At 40.4% G+C, this 24,870-nt stretch overlaps 1 protein-coding gene across 1 annotated transcript; it reads right to left on the bottom strand.

The window, feature by feature from the left end:
* Nucleotides 1-324: 324 nt before the first annotated feature.
* LOC115377011 (endonuclease domain-containing 1 protein-like) lies at nt 325-23,775 on the bottom strand. Its single transcript, XM_030076865.1, has 4 exons — nt 23,687-23,775; nt 22,565-22,781; nt 6,746-6,854; nt 325-1,005 (listed from the first exon to the last, which is right to left on the bottom strand). The coding sequence occupies exons 1-4, from the start codon at nt 23,694-23,696 to the stop codon at nt 325-327; spliced, it is 1,017 nt and encodes a 338-aa protein (XP_029932725.1). The 5' UTR covers nt 23,697-23,775.
* Between the last annotated feature and the right edge of the window lie 1,095 nt (nt 23,776-24,870).

The raw sequence follows: 24,870 nt of genomic DNA, 5'->3' as shown, positions 1-24,870 counted from the left end.
GTGCGTCACCGATGCACATTATGAATGCTTTGGCATTAGAGGACACAGCAGTCTCCAAATGCCACCTAGGTGTTGTTCAGGTAGTGGTAAAGCATGCGGTGGTAGGCCAGCAAGGTCTGGTAATGGTGGACAATGGACACTGATACAAGAGAAAAGCGATGGCTGGAGGACTTTGAAGGTTCAGGATGGATAAAAATGGTTGGAGAAAAAGGAGGGGGGTGGGAGGGAGACAGCAAAAGAGGGGAAGAAGTGGCAGCAGTAGTTGTAGGAGCGTTAGAAGTTGTGAAACTGCTAGCTGTGGGAATGCTGTTAGTGGTGGCAGCATTAGTTGAAGAAATGCTCATGCTGATAGAAGCAGTAGACAAAAGGGCAGAGGTGGTTGTGGAAGGGGCAGACATAGTTGAAGCAGTGGGGGGGGCATTTGCAGTTATTATTTTCCTCATTAATGGCTGAATAAAACTCAGCAACAGTCGTGTTAAGAGGACAATGTATTTGAGGGAACACCTCAAATCCTGGGTTGAACCTGCTCAGTGTTTGATGGAGCTCTTCCAGGGTTCTGGTCGTCAGATATTTATTGGTGTGTTCATCTGGAACGTTGTCACCCCAGTGTGCGCTTGCTATCCATCTGTTCAAACTGGAACTGTAGCAGCAAAATGCTGACCAGAGCATGGAGGGGATGTTGATCTTGTTGTTGAGGAAGTTGTTGGTGCTGGGCTGCGCCCCAGTAACCACAAAGCCTTCATGAAGTTCATTGTTGTTGATGCAGTATTTCTGCAGCACACACTTGACGCAGCTCTCCATTTTACTCCAGCTGTTCTTGTTAAAACTTCCTGCTTGTGGAACAATGTTGGTCAGGGTGAAGGTAGATTTTTTATCATCCGTAGTGAAGGCATGAGAACTTGGGAATAAGTGGCCCCTATCAAGGTCTAGCTGGTTTTTGTAATCGTTGTTCCCAGCCTGGTTCATGTAGACCGCATTGCTTTGGTCTGTCATTTCGACCTCAAGCTGAAAAAGAAGGGTATGTGTCAGGGGTATAGGGCAGGTAGTGTATTAAAATAAATAATAACTCATTTTACAAATTTATTGTATTTAAATTACTCAAAGTAATCTGATTACAGGTTTGAGAAAGGAGAAAAAATACAGGGTGCCCACGGCTAAGCAAAGTAAGATTGAATAATATTTAAAAACAGTTGCTGCTGAACCATGGAGATACAGTGCTTTTCTAAAACACAGTTTACAATATATTTTACAGTGGTGGTCAGCTTAGCTGTGACATCAGAATGTTTTGCGAAAAAAAAAAAAAAAATTGTGGATATCTTACCCATGTCCTCTACCTGTTGTCTGTGTGATAATGTTGTTAGGCCTAATGCGTATTTATTTTTATTGTTTTCTTTATTTAACAGGGCCTCAGCCAATCCAACAGCTGGAATTACTTTGAAAAACAAATAGCAGTAAATATTTATACTCTTAAAATTAATGATTATTGGGGCCACAGACTGCAGCCCCAGTTAGCCCAATGGAAGTCTGGCCCAGCCAGCACTGGTTACCAATCAACCAGAGAATTTATTTTAAAATTTGGTGCTTGTCTACCAGAGTACATGAGCGGTGCGGAGCTGGAGCGAGTGAGGAGCGGTGCATCGTTATTTAACGCGGTGCGGTGGTGCGGGTTTCTTTATTGCCGTTCCATCGCTCCGGTGCGGAGCGAGTGGTGAATTACCCCTGCTCCCTGCCTATATACACATATATATATATATATATATATATATATATATATATATATTCTTGCAAGTTTTGTAAGCGCTTTTTATCATCCATTTCAAACTGCCAAGTTGCTAGAAATCTATAAACTTAGCTGCCTAATCAGGGTTTTTCCTGGCTCAAATCGAGGCAGAGGTGGTACCATCCTGATCATGCGGGGGGGGGCTTAGTTTTTACCACGGATCTTTTGTAGCACAGAGGATATGTTGCTCAGACACTTCGTATGTAGTGTTAGTGTATGTTTATGAGCTTGACTCCAATAATTTAACAATATGTTAAATTATTATCTGTTTTAAGAATGTAAATTGCTTCAAACAGACCTAACAATTCAACTACCAATGAATGAGCAGTAATATGCATGTTACAACATAGATTGAAAAATAAGCCAAAGTGATACTCTTCTATGAATAGACAAGCTAAGCCAGTGTGCTGCTGTTAGCCAGTGAAAATAGAGCAGAGTGGCCACTCTTCATATTGTTACACAATCTATGTCAGTGCGCTGCTGTAGCCTGGAAATCCCGGTAAAATAAGACAGTCGCCGAAAAAATAACTTGTTTTTAGACCACTTTCACTTGTTTCAAGATCATTTTTCCTTGTTCCACTGGCAGTTTTTTTTTTTTTTTTTTTTTTACTTACTGAACTTAGTGAACTGTGTTTTAAAAACAAACAGCTAGCTAAGAGGATGGCTGGGAAAGTGGAAATTTGAGAGAGGTCGGTTGGTTTGACAAGATCCTTTAATTCACATGTGAGCGGGCAAATACTCCCCGCAAACACACGCCGCACAGATCGGCAGCTCGTCGTATACCATCATATAGCAGTCAAACTAAGCTGCATTTTCACTTCCACTACCAGGATGCTGATTAACACACACACTAGTGAAAGAAATTGAAATACAAAAGAAAATCCTCCAGGAAGGGAATTTCGCGGCTCTGTTCTTCCTCTTTGGCAGTTTTGGCAGCGACTTCCAGTGCACTCTTGTTGATACAGCGCCACCACATCGGCGCAATGCTGCAACTGCAGTTAAAATGACATCCATCTACCACAACGCTTGTCAGAAAATAACAATTTTGCCGAAGTCAGAGTTCTGAGAGCCGGGGCGGCATGAAATTAGGCTGAGGCAGCCGCCTCGTAATTTTATATGCAGGAAAAACCCTGCTAATCCTGAACGCTAGGCCTAGTGTTTCTCTGCCAGAGCTATCTGTCAAGAAGAAAGCCTACTGTAGTAGGCCACCAGCCACCACGCCATCTATAGATATTGATCCACAACAGAGCAAGAGCGGACGTTATTCTTTTCAATAACTTGAACATCTAATGTTAGACAATTGAAACTTACCTGACTGTTCCGTTTGGCCAGTAGGTGGTAATGCCATCCAAAAGCTTTATAATCCACTGTCAAGTCAGCAGTTGTGTTCCGAGTCTGTAACGCTAGGCTACTATATAAATGTACTATGTCAATTTTGTTTTCCCTCCTCATACTCTTCCAGTATAACACGCTGCTCATCCGCCGTGAAACACGCTGTGTTTTTCCTTGTTGCTCATGTTTGTGATTGGTCTGCTGCCTCAGACTCCGCCCCTTATACGTGCGCGTTCACAGCTCTTGATGAGGCAAACCTGGATCGACTGAGCGAGTTGATAACCAGCGTGGTGATACCGCTTATCCCTGATCACCATGATCTCCATTAGTGTAGCCGGTTAGGTCTGAGAGATCCAGGGAAAACTGAGCTTGCTTCGTGATACAGGCCTCAGCTGTACTGCTACCGGTAGTCCTAGCTAAGCTAGCTAATAAGTTGGGTGATTCAGGACTTCTCTCATAAGCGCTGGAGCTCGATGACTGAGTCCAGGTTTGTTTTATTAGCAGTGGACTGGACTGGATTATTAGTTAGACTTTTGTTTGTTAGCACCGAGGCGGGGACCTCGCAGAGCACAGATCACAGACACATCACAGATTCACCTGCGGAACAGGTAAGTTATGTGTTGTCATGCTAACGTTATCTGATGGTCTTGTTGGAATACCGGTAACTGTTAGCCTTATTGTAACCATGGTAACGTTAGCTAACGTTAACGTAGACGTCACTTGTTTTATGTTGTTGTGCAGCTTGTGTGGGCGGGCTAAGTTAGCTATGGGTTAGCCTATTGTTGACTGCCTGTTCACCTGTTGTACTGGAACCCAGAATCATCATTAATAGTAATATGAGCGGAGCGATTGCAGAGCGGAGTGGAGCGGTGTTTAGAGGAATTGGGGTGAGCAATTCGGTGCGAGGTGCGGGCCACAGGGATGGTTGGAGCGGGGCGGTGCGAGCGAATTGCCGTTACTGCGTGAGTTTGGTGAGACTATTGGCCCTTTTCCATTAGTATCTACTCAGCTCGACTCGGCTCGACTCTACTCGCCTCGACACGGTTTAGGTGGTTTTCCATTACAGTTGAGTCGCACCTCGCCGTGGGTGGAGTCGTCACAGCAAGGTGGCGCACCGTCCAGCTCCCTCTGGATTCTTTGGGCCGCCACCAAGCTCAGAAAAGTCTCCACGTCTTTATTTGACCGCGGTCGCGGTTTGCTTGCCATTTTCCGACTTTGACAACTTCACTGACGATCAATGCGCACAGCCGCTGTAGCCTTTTTTTTTTTTTAATGTCGGGTTTTGTTTTCGTGCGGGAGTCGCTCTCGTCACTCCCTGTCCAATCAGTTGCCTGCACGGCGTTTACGTCACATTTTCAGCTCGACTCAGCTCGCTTGGAACCCCGGCTGAGTAGGTCCCAAAATGGGACCTGCTAGCAGGTACTGCCACCTAATGGAAAAGCTCTTAAACCGAGTAGAGTCGAGCCAAGTCGAGCTGAGTAGGTACTAGTGGAAAAGGGGCATATTTCTTCCGCTCCGAACCGCTCACGTACTCTGTTGTCTACGAATCACTTGGTGGTTTTTGGCCTAAATATATCTGACATGTTTGTGCCATATGAACCTTCAAGGACCCTCTGGTCACGTGGGACACTCAGGTGATCTACGACTGGTCCTCTGGCTTTTCAAGAGTCGGAACAAGACATGGAAGCAGTGCTTTCTCATCATGGGATAGCCTCTGACTATTTTTAAATGTAAACGTAAAACTCATTTTGCACTGCCAATTCTCCCTTGATATAAAACTTTTGTACTCTTGAATTATTTTCTGTATCTGTGATTTTATTGTATATTTTTATTCTTTAAAGAACTTTGAACAAGCTGTGCGTATGAAACGTGCTATATACAGTACTGTGAAAAAGTATTTGCCCCCTTCCGGATTTCTTGATTTTTTTGCATTGTCACACTTAAATGTTTCAGATCATCAAACAAATTTTGATATTAGACAGAGATAACCAGAGTAAATATAAAATACAGTTTTTAAATGATGATTTCATTTATTAAGGTAAAAAGGCTATCAAAACCTGCCTGGCCCTATGTGAAAGAGTAATTGCCCCCCCTTGTTAAATCATAAATTAACTGTGATTGACCAAATGTTTTTGGAAAGCTGAGTTCAATTTCACAAGCCACACGCAGGCCTGATTACTGCCAGACCTGTTGAATCAAGAAATCACCTAAATAGAACCTGTCTGACAAAGTGAAGTAGGATAAAAGATCTCAAAAAGCAACACATCATGCTGCGATCTCAAGAAATTCAACAACAGATGAGAAACAAAGTCACTGACATCTATCAGTCTGGAAAGGGTTACAAAGCCACTTCTAAGGCTTTTTGACTCCAGTGAACCACAGTGAGAGCCATTATCCACAAATGGAGAAAACTTGGAACAGTGGTGAACCTTCCCAGGGGTGGCTGGCCGACCAAAATAACCCCAAGAGTGCAGCTACGACTCATCTACAAAAAGAAAAAAAGAGGTCACGAAAGAAGCCAAAACAACATGTAAAGAAGTGCAGGCCTCACTTGCCTCAGTGAAGGTCAGTGTCCATAATTCAACAGTAAGAACGAGACTGGGCAAAAATGGCATCCATGGGAGAGTTCCAAGGCGAAAACCACTGCTGACCAAAAAGAACACAAAGGCTCGTCTCACATTTGCCAGAAAACATCTTGATGATCCCCAAGACTTTTGGGAAAACACTCTGTGGACTGACGAGACAAAGGTTGAACTTTTTGGAAGGTGTGCATCCTGTTACATCTGGCATAAAACTAACACAGCATTTCATGAAAAGAACATCATACCAACAGTCAAACATGGTTGTGGTATTGTGATGGTCTGGGGCTGCTTTGCTGCTTGAGGACCTGGACGACTTGCCATAATTGATGGAACCATGAATTCTGCTCTCTACCCAAAAATCCTGAAGGACAATGTCCGGCCATCAGTTCATGACCTCAAACTCAAGCGCACTTGGGTTCTGCAGCAGGACAATGATCCAAAACACACCAGCAAGTCCACCTCTTAATGGCTTTAAAAAAAAATGATGGTTTTGGAGTGGCTCAGTCAAAGTCCAGACTTAAATCCAACTGAGATACTGTGGCATGACCTTAAACAGGCCTTTCATGCTCGAACACCCTCCAATTTGACTGAATTAAAGCATTTCTGTAAAGAAGAGTGGGCCAAAATTCCTCCACAGTGATTTAAAAGACTCATTGCCAGTTATCGCAAATGCTTGATTGCAGTTGTTGCTGCCAAGGGTGGCACAACCACTTATTAGGGTTAGGGGGGCACTTACTTTTTCACATAGGGTCAGGTAGGTTTGGATACCTTTTTTCCATTAATAAATGAAATCATCATTTAAAAACTGTATTTTGTATTTACTCTGGTTATCTTTGTCTAATATTAAAATTTGTTTGATGATCCGAAACATTTAAGTGTGACAAATATGCAGAAAAATAAGAAATCAGGAAGGGGGCAAATACTTTTTCACAGCACTGTAAATAAAGTGGCCTTGCCTTGCTTATGCAACAGTCAGCTGCTCACAAAAAGTATAATACAGTGGATGTTTTCTTCTGAATAACTTTTATGAGTCAGAGAGAGAAAAAATTACCTGTAGCTCTATCCTCCAGTTTTGTTTGGGTCTTCCTGTACGGTTCCCAATGTACTTGTAGGCGGAAAACACTGGAATCTTGTTGTTGATGTCGTAGAGCGTCACAAACCTTCTTGTAAAGTTGTAAGTCTGACAAATGGGCTTGTAGCGGTTCTGGTCCAGGATTTTCCCGTCTTTCAAAATGCCCGGGATGTGGGGTGGAATCTTATCCAGGAAAAACTGTGCACAGTCCGATATGGACGTCACCACTTTCGCCTCCAGAGGACCAATGGACACAAGCAGGGCCAGGAAAGCCCACGTACGCCCTGACCACATCGTCACAGGCTCTGCAAACAGAGAGAGTTACACTAACAGCTGAATGTCAGGCTGCTTTTTGTTTTTCTTCTGTCCAAACCAACGTGGAAAACTTGACCCTCCATCCCTTCTTTTAAGCACTTTAAAATCAGTATGAAAGCCGACTGATAGCCAATGCTGAGACTTTAAAATAGCTCCTCTAGCTCCAGACAGAGCATTGCAGAAGTCCAGTCTACTAGTAAAAAAACATGCATAAGAACCTGTTCTTTTCTGAGAGAGAAGAGGCCTTACTCGGTTTTAAGGATTTGGTGAGCATTTGAGCTTTGGGAACAGTTGAATTACGGCACTTCGATACTTCATCCCCCCCCCCCCCCCCCCCCCCCCCCCCCCCCTCCTTAGTCCTAAACAAGGTAGAAAAGCTGAGTTTACTTAATTTTTGGTTTTCTTTCTTTAAATTTCCACTGGCCAATTACAGGAAAACCAGAGTTTGTTGACAAAAGTCAGATCAGCTCAGAAGTAAGAGAGTTGACTGGATCACGTTTTGGTAGCCTGTTAAAAGTAAAGATGTAGCAGCGCTCTGATTCCAGTCGGAGGACAAATTTGGTTCTAGTTTCTGAGACTTAAGCTGAGCATGATGGGTTTGCATGAGTTCATTCACTGTGATTTAACCTCTGGAGCTCATACTCAACTTAAGAGCACATGCAGAAATATCCAAATTATTCATAACGGTCAATAGGAAGCCGGTCGTCATGTTATGGTTGGTTTGGGAAATGAGAATGTTGAAGGTTATAGTTTAAAATGCATCTTTACGTTTTTATTATTTTTTTTTTTTCAGAGTGAAAAAAGGATGCTTCCTATCTCATGGACATCCATGAAGCCTTGGAATTAGACAAAAATGAATAAAATGGAACTTAAATCAGAGGGAAACTAAATACTAAAATGCTTACCCAGTTCCATGTGGTTTTGGCTCTGCCTGTCCTGAAACAGCTGCTCAGTGTCTTCCTTTTCCTTCGGCAGCAGAAACCACAAAGTGACTTTCTTCCTTGGATATTAGCAGAGCTTTGACATGCAAATCAAAGTTTCACCAGCACATCAACATTTACAGTCAGGGGGTGTGCACTTCTCAGTGTCTGCACAGGGCATGAGCCTTAATTGACCTTTACAGTAGACATTCACACTTCCCTTTACCACCACTTGATACAGTGGCTAGACCAGGTGATTTTGACATGGGAAAGGACAAAGCCGTGTATGAGATTCAGAAGAATCAAGTCATTACCATGGCAACAGCATCATATCACTGATCATCTCAGTGGCAGCTTTGAGTGATTTTACTCTCAGGTCTTTGCACCGACAAACAAAGGGTTGGAAAAGTTGATTCAGCGCCTAAAATTAATAATTTAGTATTTTTAAAAGAGCAGATCCAAGAACTTAAGTTGCTCTTCTACAATTTGTCTTTGGTTTGGTACCAGTCACTTTACAAGAGTAAGTGTTGTTTGTTTGTTTTTTTGTTTTTCCACAATTATGTGCGAAATGATCAGGGTTTTTCATATTAAAGAGGTATTAAAATGTTTGAAACACACATTGAAATCATTATGCCATGTTTTGAGCGTCAGAAACGATCAGCATTATGAACGGATTTTCATTAAAATAATAAAACTAATACCCTGTATGATAACCTACACTCATACTCACTGTAAATTTAATTCTGTGTTTATTACCGAGGTTGTAGTTTGCAGAGGTCTGCTACTGGACTGCATTACACTGAGAGGTGTTTCTGTTTTTTTTGTCCTCCCCTATTTATATCCAATGTGGGGGGACAGAATAGTGGAAACAGCTGTCAGTAAAGTGCAGCACTAACTATGAGCTCAATGCCAAACACAGAAGTGAATGAACACCTCTGTTACCGTGACAACAAGACAAGCTGAGCATTATAGGCAGCAGGAGAGGAAAAGAGGCAGTTTGAGCCACAAAAACTTGGGTGGCTTAATCAAATCAAACATCTGTGGCTTAATCCGAAATGGTTATTGTGGTCAGTAAAATCTGTCTAAGCGTCAGACATTTGAAAATGTTCCCACGTTATTACCCCCATATAGCAAATACTTTCACTTCTCTAAACAATTATTCTGTGAATTCTCTGACTTCTCAGCATCTCCCTGCTGAGTCAATCAGGTTTCATTTCTTGTCTATAATTTGGTCAAAGTAAAACTCACAAGCCTGTTTCCAGTACTTTGTAAAAGAATTATCTACTCTCTGAAACAAGGTCATTATAGTCCACTAAAACCATACTAAAAACTAAGGCTGAATATATATATATATATATATATAAAAACATTTCAGTGAACTGAAATAAAAATAAAGACTAGGATTTATTAAAAAAAAAAAAAAAAAGTAAACCAACTGAAATGATATTGTGTTCTCACAACACTAAGCTAAAATCAAAGTGTGTATGCAGTGTTTAGTGTCGTTGCTGCATAAACATAAATAGGACCTCATATTGTGTCAATCATGTTCGACTCTGACACATTCGTCCGTCATCAAAGCTTTCACAGTGGGTTTGATTTTCTGTGTTTTTTTGCAACAAGCTTAAACAATTCCTGAGACAACTGAATGGACTGTCAAGAACCCAGACTGATCTCAGGACAGCTGCTGGCCAGGATCTGCTCATTATGTTGTTCATTTGTTGTTTTGTTTTTTTTTGGAGGGGGGGGGGGGGTTCTGAATAAGGAACACATGACCTCCTGTTTGTGTGTTATTAGAAATCAGCTGGGTTGACTCGAGGGACGTCCTCTGCCCTTGGATGTACTCTGCACTTCTCTGTATTTTATATATATATATATATATATATATATATATATATGTACAGTACAGGCCAAAAGTTTGGACACACCTTCTCATTCAATGCGTTTTCTTTATTTTCATGACTATTTACATTGTAGATTCTAACTGAAGGCATCAAAACTATGAATGAACACGTGGAGTTATGTACTTAACAAAAAAAGGTGAAATAATTGAAAACATGTTTTATATTCTAGTTTCTTCAAAATAGCCACCCTTTGCTCTGATTACTGCTTTGCACACTCTTGGCATTGACAGATGACCTGGCCTCCACAGTCACCGGACCTGAACCCAATCCAGATGGTTTGGGGTGAGCTGGACCGCAGAGTGAAGGCAAAGGGGCCAACAAGTGCTAAACACCTCTGGGAACTCCTTCAAGACTGTTGGAAAACCATTTCAGGTGACTACCTCTTGAAGCTCATCGAGAGAATGCCAAGAGTGTGCAAAGCAGTAATCAGAGCAAAGGGTGGCTATTTTGAAGAAACTAGAATATAAAACATGTTTTCAGTTATTTCACACTTTTTTATTTACTACATATTTCCATATGTGTTCATTCATAGTTCTGATGCCTTCAGTGAGAATTTACAATGTAAATAGTCATGAAAATAAACAAAAAACATTAAATGAGAAGGTGTGTCCAAACTTTTGACTGGTAGCGTATAAATATATAAATAATAATAATAATAATAATAAAAGTAATCATAATAAGTAATTTTAAATACAATAAATTTGTAAAGCAAGTTGTTTATTGAACACTCATTTTAATTCACTACCTGCCCTATACCCCTGACACATACCCTTCTTTTTCAGCTTGAGGACGAAATGACAGACGAAAGCAATGCGGTCTACATGAACCAGGCTGGGAACAACGATTACGAAAACCAGCTAGACCTTGATAGGGGCCACTTATTCCCAAGTTCTCATGCCTTCACTATGGATGATAAAAAATCTACCTTCACCCTGACCAACATTGTTCCACAAGCAGGAAGTTTTAACAACAACAGCTGGAGTAAAACGGAGAGCTGCGTCAAGTGTGTGTTGGAAAAATACTGCATCGACAACAATGAACTTCATGAAGGCTTTGTGGTTACTGGGGCGCAGCCCAGCACCAACAACTTCCTCAACAACAAGATCAACATCCCCTCCATGCTCTGGTCAGCATTTGCTGCTACAGTTCCAGTTAGCGTTATTTATTAGCGTTTCTTCTGCTCCAACCTCCTCTTTTCTTAAAGAACCGAATTTCCCCATAGTTCATGTGGGAATAGTATTTGTGTGTGTGATGATTTTTGTTTTGTGCTGCATGTTTTGTTGTTGGCGCTGTCATCGTGATAGAAAACATGGTGTCATTAAAGGGCAGCAGCAAAAACCAGAAGATGGATGGCATGAAAACGCTCCAACCCGTTATTTAGAGGATGCCTGGTACATGATGGTGGTGCATAGTGCATGGTGATGAAACGGTTACAAAGCTTGCTTACGATGACATTTTTTATTATCTGAGTATAACTACATCACCTTTTTCATGATACACACAGGGAACTGTTAAACATTTAACTGTTTATTTTACAAAGACATAGATGTTTTGACAGATGATGTTAAGACATCAGGGGCATCCCTGCCGGCACAAAGGAGCATGTGGATGCCAACTAATTTTCCAGCATGTCAGGCAGCAAAAAGACCATAATCACATGGCGGCCAATTTCCCGATGTCATGCTGTGGGTGGGAAACTCAAATGCTGTCACCATGTCATACTGCTGTGTTCCAGCTTGTATCTTTTATAAACGTAGGGAATCTCTCAAATTGTTGTCATTTCACTGCTTCCCGATTGATGAGCAACTGAAAAGACGATGGCGAGTGAATATCTAGAGCGACACCGGGACATATTTCAAGGTAAAACAACATATTTGCAACAAGTCCACCAAGCCATATAACCACATAAGTCTCTGATTTCAGTAGTACAGGTGAAAAGAAAAGGCTCTGGCCCTTGTCTGTTACTTAAATACCACGACCCTGAAGAACAACACACCTCGACATGTTAACAGCTTTGAGTTAATGGGAAACCACTGGCAACCCCTGATACCTGGTACTGGGTGGCAGGGGGTCGCAGACTTCATCCAGCCTTATGGGGTCACCTCGTCCCCTTAGTCTTTACATGTTGCCAATTCTATTCTAAACAGGTTCAGGTTAGGATAAGGATGGTTTTGGCCTAGTTAGGCAATTAAGGATCTAATTTTAGTTTTGGGGTAATTGCCAGATATAATTGTCAGCTTAATTTATTTTATTTTGCTTGTGATTGGGTTTTGGATTAATTTAGGTTTAAAATAAATTTAATAAAATAAACTTAAACAGACAGGTTAACAGCAAAGTGCAGGTGATTTTTAAAAGAAGCTTGGCATGTATACTTTTTAGAGCTGTGGATCGATTAAAATATTTAATTAGATTAATCGCATGATTGTCCACAGTTAATCATGATTAATCGCATATTAATCGCATATTTTTGATCTGTTCTAAATCTACCTTAAACAGATATTTTTCAAGTTTTTAATCCTCAGATCAACATGGGAGTAGACAAATACTTGCTTTCTGCTAATGCAGCATGTTTATTATTATTGCAGCGATGACAAATACTGTCCAGAATCTCCAAGTAACAAAATATGTAAAAAAAAATAAATAAATAAATAAATAAATAAATAAATAATAATAATAATAATAATAATAATAATAATAAAAAAATAAGGTGCACATACTAAAAAATAAAAAAGGGCTGAAATTATAAACTCATAAGGATGGTTTTGGCCTTGTTAGGCAATTAAGGATCTAATTTTACTTTTGGGGTAATTGCCAGATGTGATTGTCAGCTTATTTTATTTTATTTTGCTTGTGATTGGGTTTTGGGTTTTAACTTAAATAGACAGATTAACAGCAAAGTGCAGGTGATTTTTAAAAGAAGCTTGGCATGCATACTTTTATTTTTTATTTTCAAAGATCGCACAAGCTAATTTTGTGTGGTTACTGGCTTGTTTCTGTTCTTTGATTTTGTTCCTGTTTCATATTTTATGTTTTTGAGCGAGCACCATTTCATCTGTAGTTTCACCACAGATCGGGTTATGGTTAAGAAGAAAAAATAAAAAGCAGTAGCAGCTTAATGTTTAACAAAAACTGAAGTACAACTAGGGAATATTATCTGGCTAACATTAGCTACCTAAACACAAACCACCAAGTGATCATAATCATGTGAAACATGTGATCAAGAGGGCCAAATATCAGTAAACATGGCAGTTTTTATCAGAATCAGAAATCAGAAATACTTTTATAACAGGAAAATATAAATTTTCTTTTAGATAATTTAACTCCCAGAGGCTTGTTTGATAACCTGTAAGCTGATTTATGACGTCAGATTCCTCCCAGACCCTTTTTGATCCGATTCAGCCTTCAACCTTTATTTATTTTTTCTAGATTTGTGTTTAATAATTTGTGATTATTATTCCATTCACATAATCTGTAATACTCAAACAGGTGATATATATCCATAAGGATAGAACATAAGCTTTAATCTGCTTAATTCTGTGTGATTCTGATTTGAAGCTGCATTTGAAACGGTGTATATGGATATATAATGTTATTGCTGCTGCTCTATGAATATTTGAATGTTTGTTATCATTGAAGGAAGTTCCTCTTTTTGTTGTTGTTGATTATTAATAGCGGGGTCTTGTAATCCCCTGCTTTTTAAAATTTTTAAAAATCCTTTATTCATTCATATTACTTGAGCATCTTTAAATAAAATCATAATTCTGCATTTAAAGTTGTTCTGTGTATTTACTGTCCTTGCTGAAGGAGTCGCTCCACAACTTCTGCATTTTCTCTGAAATGTGAAAGAGACTTTTGGGCCGAATACATGTGACACAAATAAATGGTAAAATGAGAATAAGTGATGTAGTGTGACTTTGCCACTAGGTGGGGCTGCAGCCCTTTGTGGCTTTATGTCTTTTGGCCATGTGCAGGCACCATACAGCACAGCAGCACAACTTTAAAGGAATATTCCAACCTTTTGGGCATAATCCCCTTTCCCTGACTTCTCCAGACTGAGACAGACTGAGACATCATGTTGGACACCATCTTCACCTCTGGTCGTCCAGTAGATTGGTTACTATGGGTAGCATTTCATGTTAGCTTAGCATAAAGACTTGAAGTCTATGGGAGTAGTTAGCCAGTAGTTGTTAGTATTTCAAATCCTCATGACTCACTATGTAAATCAGACAACTTCAGAGCTGCTGGAAGGTTTATTCTTTCACTTTGACAGAGCCTTGCTAACGACTCCCATAGACTTCAAGTCTTTACAATTGATTGATTATGATTGATTATGCATTTATTTGTCCCCTTGGGGATATTGATTGATTATGCTAAGCTAACAGGAAAATGCTACCCATAGGAAGTGAACCACTGGACATACAGAGGTGAAAATGGTGTCCAACATCTGGTCTCAGTCTGGAGAAGACAGGAAAATGGGATTTTGCCAAAAAAAAAAAAAAAAAAAGAGTATTCCTTTAACAAAGGACATTCATCAACACAAAAATAGACTTTTGAGATGAAAGATATATTTTTTTTAATTTTACATATGGCATCTCCCCATGTCCCTTTGCAGCTGATAAACACATGTTGAATGGTTTCAATTCTATTCACTGCATAACCGCTTTGACAAAAAGATGCAAAATAAAATGTAAGTCAACATGTCAAATACAGATGTTTTTTGGCAGTAACACGTTGCAGTGTGTTGCTAACATGAATTAAACAAATAACAACATAAACAAAGATGATTTCATGTTAAATTAACATGAACAACATTATGATTCAAGTTGTTATACATGTTTGTTAATCATGTAAACTAATGTGTTTGTCTGAACCTAAATGTTTTGTCTGAACCTAAACTCTGACTCTCCTGATATATTCTGATATTAACTAAAGTGAGCATGTCAAAACAAGCATTACCTCAACCACTTTGGTGGGAATGCTGGTAGTAGTGGGAATGCTAGTAGTCGTGGGAATGCTGGTAGTGATGGGACTGCTGGTAGTCGTGGGAATGCTGGTAGTGATGGGACTGCTGGTAGTTGTGGGAATGCTGGTAGTGATGGGAATGCTGGTAGTGATGGGAATGCTGGTAGTGATGGGAATGCTGGTAGTGATGGGACTGCTGGTAGTGATGGGAATGCTGGTAGTGATGGGACTGCTGGTAGTGGTGGGAATGCTGGTAGTGATGGGACTGCTGGTAGTTGTGGGAATGCTGGTAGTGATGGGAATGCTGGTAGTGGTAGGAATGCTGGTAGTGGTGACGGCAGTAGTTAAAGAATTACTTGACCTGATAGCAGCAGTTCTGAGAATACTTGATGTGATGGCAGCAGTGGTGGTGGGAATGCTTTCTAGGAATGTAATTATTGGTGGAATGATGACTGCTCCTGCTGCTTCTGCCGCTCCTACTGCTCATACTGCTGCTCCTGCTCCTACTGCTCCTGCTCCTACTGCTCCTGCTCTTTCTGCTCCTGCTCTTACTGCTCCTGCTCCTACTGCTCCTGCTCCTACTGCTCCTGCTCTTTCTGCTCCTGCTCTTACTGCTCCTGCTGCTCTTACTGCTCCTGCTCCCGCTCTTACTGCTCCTGCTCTTACTGCTCCTGCTGCTCTTACTGTTCTTGCTCTTCCTGCTCCTGCTCTTACTGCTTCTGCTACTCTTCCTGCTCCTGCTCTTACTCTTCCTGCTCCTGCTCTTACTGCTCCTGCTACTCTCCCTGCTCCTGCTCTTACTCTTCCTGCTCCTGCTCTTACTGCTTCTGCTACTCTTCCTGCTCCTGCTCTTACTCTTCCTGCTCCTGCTCTTACTGCTCCTGCTACTCTCCCTGCTCCTGCTCTTACTGCTCCTGCTCCTGCTCTTACTGCTCCTGCTACTCTCCCTGCTCCTGCTCTTACTGCTCCTGCTCCTGCTCTTACTGCTCCTGCTACTCTTCCTGCTCCTGCTCTTACTGCTCCTGCTACTCTTTCTGCTCCTGCTCCTGCTCTTACTGCTCCTGCTACTCTTTCTACTCCTTCTGCTCCTGCTACTCTTTCTGCTCCTGCTACTCTTTCTGCTCCTTCTGCTCCTGCTACTCTTTCTGCTCCTGCTACTCTTTCTACTCCTTCTGCTCCTGCTGAAGCTGTTGCCCCTGCCCCCCCCTTCTTTGTCTTTGTATCCATCTTACTCTTCCTTGGTTTCTTTGTAGAAGTGGTACTGGAAGGGGCAGGTATAGTTGAAGCAGTGGGGGGGCAGTCACAGTTATTATTTTCCTCATTAATGGCTGAATAATACTCAGCAACAGTCGTGTGAAGAGGACAACGTGTTTGAGGGAACACCTCAAATCCTGGGTTGAACCTGCTCAGTGTTTGATGGAGCTCTTCCAGGGTTCTGGTCGTCAGATATTTCTTGGTGTGTTCATCTGGAACGTTGTCACCCCAGTGTGCGCTTGCTATCCATCTGTTCAAACTGGAACTGTAGCAGCAAAATGCTGACCAGAGCATGGAGGGGATGTTGATCTTGTTGTTGAGGAAGTTGTTGGTGCTGGGCTGCGCCCCAGTAACCACAAAGCCTTCATGACGTGCATTGTTGTTGATGCAGTATTTTTGCAGCACACACTTGACACAGCTCTCCATTTTATTCCAGCTTTGCTGGTTAAAACGTTTTGCTTGTGGAACAACGTTGGTCAGGGTGAAGGTAGAGTTTTTATCTTCCACAGTGAAGGCATGAGAATTTGGGAATATGTGGCCCCTATCAAAGTCTGACTGTTTTTTGTAATCGTTGTTCCCAGCCTGGTTCATGTAGATGTTGTCATCGAAGGGAACCATGTTTATGTTGCCTCCACTGTTCTCCAGCTGCAATGGTTAGAAGGCTAAGTGTTAGTGTACAATCAATCAATCAATCAATCAATCAAACAATCTTAAATTGTACATATTTTAGGTATTCTAGATACTCAAGTAACTCAAAGTAATCTACCCAAAGAGTTTTATTTAGTCTTCATGTTGATACTGAGAAGACCGCATTACCAGCAGCAGTTAAAACTTATTAAACTATGACCCGGTTTCGCAGACAAGGCTTATATCAAGCCAGGAGTAGGCCTAAGTCAGACTAGTAAAGCTAGGTCATTTAAGTGTCTTGCATGAGCGTGGCTTACATTTGTCTTAGTTAGTCCCAGACTGTGGAGTCCTGGAGTAAGCTCAAATGAAAACACCTCATCAGCCTAAATGGGAGCACAGCCTGGTGCTCATAAAAACCTGGAATGGAATTGAGGACAGCTTTGCTGGAGAGAATTTTGACACCAAACAATGGCTGAAGCTAAAAGAACACGCTCAAAGAACTGAGTATGAAAAAACTCTTCTTAAACAAATTGTTGGAAATCATGCTGTTATTGAAAGTAAAGGCCATACTGCTGCTATTGAACATAAGAAGAGGAGTGCTTGGGCTGCCATTTGCAGTGAATTCAATGCAAATGAAAATGTAACCACAAGGGCAGTACAGCAGCTGCAGATGAGACATGTCTATTATGATCTGTATATCACAGATGTCATATAGTTTTGTGACATTGTTTATACTGAATGATATCTGCCTTCATAGACTCTGTGGAAGAACATCAAATTAGATTAGAAAAAAAGGAATGCAGAGGCCAGAAGAGAGAGATTTACTACTGGTGGTGGACCCCCACCAAGTAAAGACAAGACTGATGAATTGGCTGACTTGTTGACTGGAATAATAGAGGACCAGCAGCCTCTGGATGGTATACCAGATGTTGACCATTTGGACAGTGGACATGAAGAACTGAGCAAACAGTGAAGAGTTGTGAAAAATTCTTGAATCATGTGTTGCTCCTTTCCAACGGGCAACAATGTCTGAAAACTCTAAATTGGGAGTGCATACAGCCTGAGCATTGATGGAAAACCAGTTCTTACGGTTCCTGTACTCCTCAGCATCAGGAGTTGATGGACGCTCAGTGGCGTCGTTAGGCCCATTTTAGGGGGGCTGAAGCCCCCCTAAAATTTTCTTAAGCCCCCCCAAATAATTTGGTGGGGTTTTTTATATATATAATTTTTTTTTTTTTTTTTTTTACAAAAAAGTGCAGACAAAATCAATATAAAGACGCAAGAATATGAATTTAAATAAATAATAATTTAACCTGTCATTATTCACTTGAATATGATCATAAATCTGTTGGTTTCCCTTCACTTCACAGTGTAAGGTGGAGAGAGCCGTCAGTGCTTTGTTATCCAGTCCGTTCCACTTGTTTGTATAGACAGCGCCCACATTACTGAAAATCCAGTCCACGTTTTCACTGCTACCTTACACCCCGCCGGCATACACGGCATACGTGCTGCACACAGCCGACTGAGAGCAGCGTTAGGACAACATGAAGCAGGGATATACCGTATTTCACCAATTAATCTCCCGGGCGTTTAATACGCAAAATCAACTTGGACCCCGGGCGTTTAAAAGAACCAGGCGGCTATTTGCGGCCGGGCGATTAATTGGGGAAATACGGTGCACAAGTTTTTCAAGAAAGTAAGTCGTTATCACTGCTGGTAGTAACAGTTAGTTAGCTACAGCCTCCAGCTAACAGCAGAAAGCTCTATATAATTTATCAACTAGGTGCTCCCCATTTTAATAAATAAAAACCTGGCTTGTGAATTAAATTGTTGGCATGATGTTGATTTCTGTCACTTGTTTTAGCTCTGAAAAAAGGGAGCGGAGCTCCTTGATGTGTCACAAATATCAGTACATAATAATGATATACTAATAATAATATCCAGACTCAGCACACTACATATCGGTAATATCCCGATGGCAAAAAGATTAGTATGTCTGCCTGACATGCAGGAGACTGGCGGTTCGATTCCCGGCCTGGACAACAAGGTGTTCCAACTTTATTACCTAATTTTGTTGTTGACAAAAACAATAAAGTGATTCTTATTATTCTGCCTGTCATTGGCTAGATGAAACACACAGTGGCATTGAAAGTTTCTGTAATTTTCATTTCTGTGCTCTCACCTAAAACTGAAAAGTGACCTGGTGACTGTTTGTTATGTTTGTAGCCGCTAGCCTAGCCGTCTCCATATATTTCAAAGGGACCATTAGCTCCGCGGCTAACGCTACTTATTGAGAATGCATTTTGACTTAAAAGTCTGGTGCTGGGTGCTTATATTGATTTGAAATGAACCGGAATGAATGTCAAATCCGAAATTATTGCATTGCATTGTATTATATTGACAAATGAAATGATATATTGATGCATGTTGCTTTTAATTGATTGATTGACTGATTGATCTTTATTATTATTGTATCACAATACAACGAAATTTTGTTTGGAGAAATCCAGTCCAGATAGCAGCAATAATAAATAAATAAAGTGCCATAAACATAACATTTAATGACAGATCTCTTGTAATGCACTTTGTAACTGCACTAATTGAGAGTGCCCCTTCTTGTTATTTAAGCACTTGTTAATTATTCACACTGGATTTCAGTTAGAAATCCAGTGTGACACATACCACCTATCTCTCATTCTTCCCAAAATGAAATGATAAGTAGTGTCTCACAAGAAATCATAGAGCACATTGTGAAGGAATTGAAACAGGCCAGGATGTACTCTGTCAATGAGTAGGTTAATGTGAAAAATAAGGCATTTTTAAGCCTTGTTCTAACTTTATGGGGAGATACATACACCAACTGATTCAGATTCAGATTTAAACAAGGATTTGTGTGGTATACTTTGTCGCCATGGCCTTCCTATGTGCAGTTTGGGCTCATTCTCCATTCATGCTGACAGGCACCTGCACTTACTGATCTGAAATAGATGCCTAAAAGGCGTTACCAATATGGCCACCAAGTGAACAGGCTTGGCCTAAAAGGACTTTGATAGAACTACATGAGTGCTTTCAATTCCAGTGAGCCGCCTACTAGGCCTATTGACCCTAATTAAGCATACACCCTTAATTGATTATACAGTGACTTGAATGCATTATGTTTTAAGTCTAAATTTTGATATTATGTCTCTTAAAAGTCCCCTGAAGCCACTATTTAAGGGGTTGTTTTTCAAAAATTTCTCATGAATATGAAACATTTCAGTCAAGGTGCACCTTATATGACTTATTTAACTTTAGCTTTTATTTAAGAGTCAAGATTAGAAAGTGGAGAGAGCCAAGAGACATATATATGAGCCAAATTAGCCAAATTTAAAGAATAGACTGAAGTTAAAAAAAAAAAAAAAAAAAAAATCTCTTGGTGGCCTAAGACTTTTACACTGTACAGTATCTTTGTTAAATCTGTCCAAAAATGTTGAAAAGCAATTTCTCAGTCTTTGTTTTCTGTCTGTGAAATTTTGTGCTTGCGTGCGTTCACTCACATCCTGTGCATCTCCTGGGGCTAAGCCCCCCCTGTCCTTAAAACCTAGTGACGCCCCTGTGGACGCTTGATTCCAACATGGCATCCATCTATACAGCCAATCACTCCTGGGAAGTTTCCATATCCATAGAATCGCACTTTATAGTTGGCTTGCTCATCAGGGAACTTAATGTACAGATTTCTCAGTTCACAAATGGCACTGCAGACATTGTGAACTATTCTACACACTGTTGCTTCACTGACACCTCACAAATCACCAGTTTCACGATGAAACGTTCCAGATGCCAAGAATCTCAAAGTGATCAGAACTTGGAGAGAACTGGGCACAGGCCTTCCCCTTTGAGACATGGAGGAAAGTCTAGGCTCAAGTAATTATCTCCAGTACATCTTCTTTGTACATACGAAAGCGGTCTCGGAAAGTTATTTCATCAAACTGATTCAATGGATTACAGTGGTCCCTCATTTATCGCGGGAGTTACGTTCTAAAAATAACCCACAATAGGCGAAATCCGCGAAGTGGTCAGCTTTATTTTTTTGCAATTATTCTAGATGTTTTAAGGCTGTAAAACCCCTCACTACACACTTTATACACTTTTCTCAGACAGGAATGAACATTTTCTCACTTTTCTCTCTTGTTTAAACTCTCAAAGTTCAAACCTTCGTAGAAAAATAAGTCCAGTATTAAAGAATGAATGCATTCTGTACTGTACAGGAGACACGGCACGGAGGAGACTGATTGACAATGGTCTACAGTCCCTTAGCCAATCAGGACGCAGAACACAATGCGCTGTAAAAAAAAAAAAAAATGCAAAATTGCACTAAAAAAAATCCGCGAAACTGCGAGGCCGCAAAAGGTGAAAGTATTTGTCTGTCTGGCCTCTGTAGCAAATATCGGTCCTCATTTAGATATTCCAAATACTCCATGCTCCCAAACCATCTGTGCTTCCTTTCACAAACAGTACTAAGCCGAAGTTAAATCTGACCCTTTGTAGGATTAATTTAAACTTCAATTTAGTTCTAGAGTAGCTGTAATCCACCCTCTTGCAATTGGCTTTGTTTAATCCAGAACAGACTGAATCTATGACTATTTTAAGATAAGTCTGTGCAAGTTACTTAAAGTTAAGCCAGCTCAAACAGCATTTTAGTCTGGGACTAGGCTTAAGCCTTGTCTGCGAAACCGGGCCTATATCAAGAAATGCGTAGTGTGTACATGTGGACATTCTAACAATGCATCAAAGTAATCAGATTACATAACTGAGTAGGTGAATTCCAATTGATAATTTTGATGGAAAGGTGTTCTTGCAATAACTACATCATTAATATTGAATGAAGCACTTCAGATCTTTACTGTTGAGACAGGAGCCTGAAACCTAACAGAAATAATATCATGAATAAGAAGTTGTTCTTGATCGGAAAGCTTCCATGGTTCACAGGGACAAAGGACGGTTAAATAACTCCCCCAAAATCAGCTTTCAAGCCACGTTCATCAGTGGTGAGAAAAAGTGACAGGTTAGTACATGATTTTTTTTATTGAAGTGATTGCTCAGATTGTTACTCATATAGTGGTGTTTTGCTTGGTGATACATCCACCAAGTTTGGTCTATTAACTCCCTCCATGGTAGAATTGGTCACCCACTTTAAGTATTTGGGCATGACTGTCAAATGTAACCTAAACTTAAAAAAAAAATTACTGAGTACTGTAGGCAGCTATATATCACAGGGAAAAACAAACAGTTTCACAAATTTCAAATTTATTCATAATTACTTAAAAATAGGTGCAGCTGTGATGTACATGCACACTATGATAGTATCACATCTGTCTTTTATCTTATTTTTTGTGCAATGTTTAAGCTTGGATTTGATAAGTATTCAAAATCTGCTAAATACTTCAAGTTGTGTATTTTCATGATACACGTTTTTCCTAAATGTGCCTCATGCAGTATTTTAAAATGCTCAGTGTAATCAGTAAGAGGTAATCTGTGAGTTTCCATGAATTACTTCCTTAGGTAACGTTGAATTCTTGAAGCTAAGACATGCTTTCCTTCACATCATAATGCAGCACAGACAGATCTTTAGTTGTCAGGGAGCTGTGGTGCTTGTAGTGTAAAAAAAAACAATCAATCAATCAGTTCTTCACAATAAAAAAAAACAGTGTAATGTCTATTAAAAAATTACCTGGGGCTCTATCTGCCAGGGTGTGGTGGGTCTTCCTGCACTGCTCCCAATGTACTTGTAGGCGGAAAACACTGGAATCTTGTTGCTGATGTCGTAGAGCGTCACAAACCTTCTTTCTGAGTTGTAAGTCTGACAAATGGGCTTGTAGCGGCTCTGGTTCAGGATTTTCCCGTCTTCCAAAATGCCCGGGATGCGGGGCGGAGTCTCCTCCAGGAAAAACTGTGGACAGGCCGATATGGACGTCACCACTTCTGCCTCCAGGGGACCAATGGACACAAGCAGGGCCAGGAAAGCCCACGTACGCCCTGACCACATCGTCACAGGCTCTGCAAACAGAGAGAGTTACACTAACAGCTGAATGTCAGGCTGCTTTTTGTTTTTCTTCTGTCCAAACCAAAGTGGAAAACTTGACCCCCAGCCCCATCCCTTCTTTTAAGCACTTTAAAATCAGTATGAAAGCCAACTGATAGCCAATGCTGAGACTTTAAAATAGCTCCTCTAGCTCCAGACAGAGCATTGCAGAAGTCCAGCCTACTAGTAAAAAAACATGCATAAGAACCTGTTCTTTTCTGAGAGAGAAGAGGCCTTACTCGGTTTTAAGGATTTGGTGACATTTCCAATGTGAGCATTTGAGCTTTGGGAACGGTTGAATTACGGCACTTTTATACTTTATTTTTCCCCCTTGGTCCAAAACAAGGTAGAAAAGCTGACTTTGCTTAATTTTTGATTTTATTTCTTTAAATTGCCACTGGCCAATTACAGCAAAACCAGGGCTTGTTGACAAAAGTCAGATCAGCTCAGAAGTAAGAGAGTTGACTGGACCACGTTTTGGTAGCCTGTTAGAAGTAGAGATGTAGCAGCGCTCTGATTCCAGTCGGAGGACAAATTTGATTCTAATTTCTGAGACTTAAGATGAGCATGATGGGTTTGCATGAGTTCATTCACTGTGATTTAACCTCTGGATTTCATACAACTTAAGAGCACATGCAGAAATATCCAAATTATTCATAACGGTCAATAGGAAGCCAGTCGTCATGTTATGGTTGGTTTGGGAAATGAGAATGTTGAAGGTTGTAGTTTAAAATGCATCTTTACATTTTTATATTTTTTTTTTTTCAGAGTGAAAAAAGGATGCTTCCTATCTCATGGACATCTGTGAAGCCTTGGAATTAGACATAAATGAATAAAATGGAACATAAATCAGAGGAAAACTAAGTACTAAAATGCTTACCCAGTTCCATGTGGTTTTGGCTCTGCCTGTCCTGAAACAGCTGCTCAGTGTCTTCCTTTTCCTTCGGCAGCAGAAACCACAAAGTGACTTTCTTCCTCGGATATTAGCAGAGCTTTGACATGCAAATCAAAGTTTCATCACTACATCAACATTTACAGTCAGGGGGTGTGCACTCCTCAGTGTCTGCACAGGGCATGAGCCTTAATTGACCTTTACAGTGGACTTTCACATTTCCCTTCACACCCACTTGATACAGTGGCTAGACCAGGTGATTTTGACATGGGAAAGGACAAAGCCGTGTATGAGATTCAGAAGAATCAAGTCATTACCATGGCAACAGCATCATATCACTAATCATCTCAGTGGCAGCTTTAAGTGATTCTACTCTCAGGTCTTTGCACCGACAAACAAACGGTTGGAAAAGTTGATTCAGCGCCTAAAATTAATAATTTAGTATTTTTAAAAGAGCAGATCCAAGGACTTAAGTTGCTCTTCTACAATTTGTCTTTAGTTTGGTACCAGTCACTTTACAAGAATAGGTGTTTTTTTTTTTTTGTTTGTTTTTTTTTGTTATTTTTAACAATTATGTGCAAAATGATCAGGGTTTTCCATAGTATAGTGGTATTAAAATGTTTGAAACACAAACTGAAATCATTACGCCATGTTTTGAGCGTCAGAAGCGATCAGCGTTATGAAGTAAGGCACGTCACCACCCGACATTCTGGTGACGCTTTTGATGAACGTTGTACAACACCAACCTGCCATTGGGACTAGAGATGGAAATTAGCCACACGGTTATAATCTCATGTGTTTACATTTATATGTGCATTAACATGTACTGTCCCATTTCTTTCTTTTAAAAATAAATAAATCTACAAATCTACAAATGAAGGCGGAAGAATCACGCCGAAACTGTCAAGGTAAAGCATTAAGTTTTTATACTTTGTCCTTAAAAAGAAAAAAATTCAACTGAATCTATTCAAGACGTAATGAACTTCCACAACCTGGCATTATGAACTTTTTCATTAAAATAACAAAACTAATACCCTGTATGATAACCTACACTCAGTGTCTCTTCCTCCATCAGTTTGTGTTGACATTGTGCAGAATGAGTCACTTCAATTCTGTGTTTATTACTGAGGTTGTAGTTTGCAGAGGTCTGCTACTGGACTACATTTATCTTA

Source organism: Myripristis murdjan, chromosome 18 (assembly GCF_902150065.1).
Source record: "Myripristis murdjan chromosome 18, fMyrMur1.1, whole genome shotgun sequence".
In the NCBI taxonomy this organism is placed as follows: Eukaryota; Metazoa; Chordata; class Actinopteri; order Holocentriformes; family Holocentridae; genus Myripristis; species Myripristis murdjan.
Note: the sequence above shows the minus strand (reverse complement) of the source record. Positions and strands in the feature narration are given on the sequence as shown.

Coding starts and splice junctions, on each gene's coding strand:
- LOC115377011 (XM_030076865.1), bottom strand. Junction 6,855..22,564: donor ACTTACAACTCAGAAAGAAG/GTTTGTGACGCT, acceptor CTTTACAAGAAG/GTTTGTGACGCTCTACGACA. Junction 1,006..6,745: donor ACTGGAGGATAGAGCTACAG/GTAATTTTTTCT, acceptor CTTCTTTTTCAG/CTTGAGGTCGAAATGACAGA.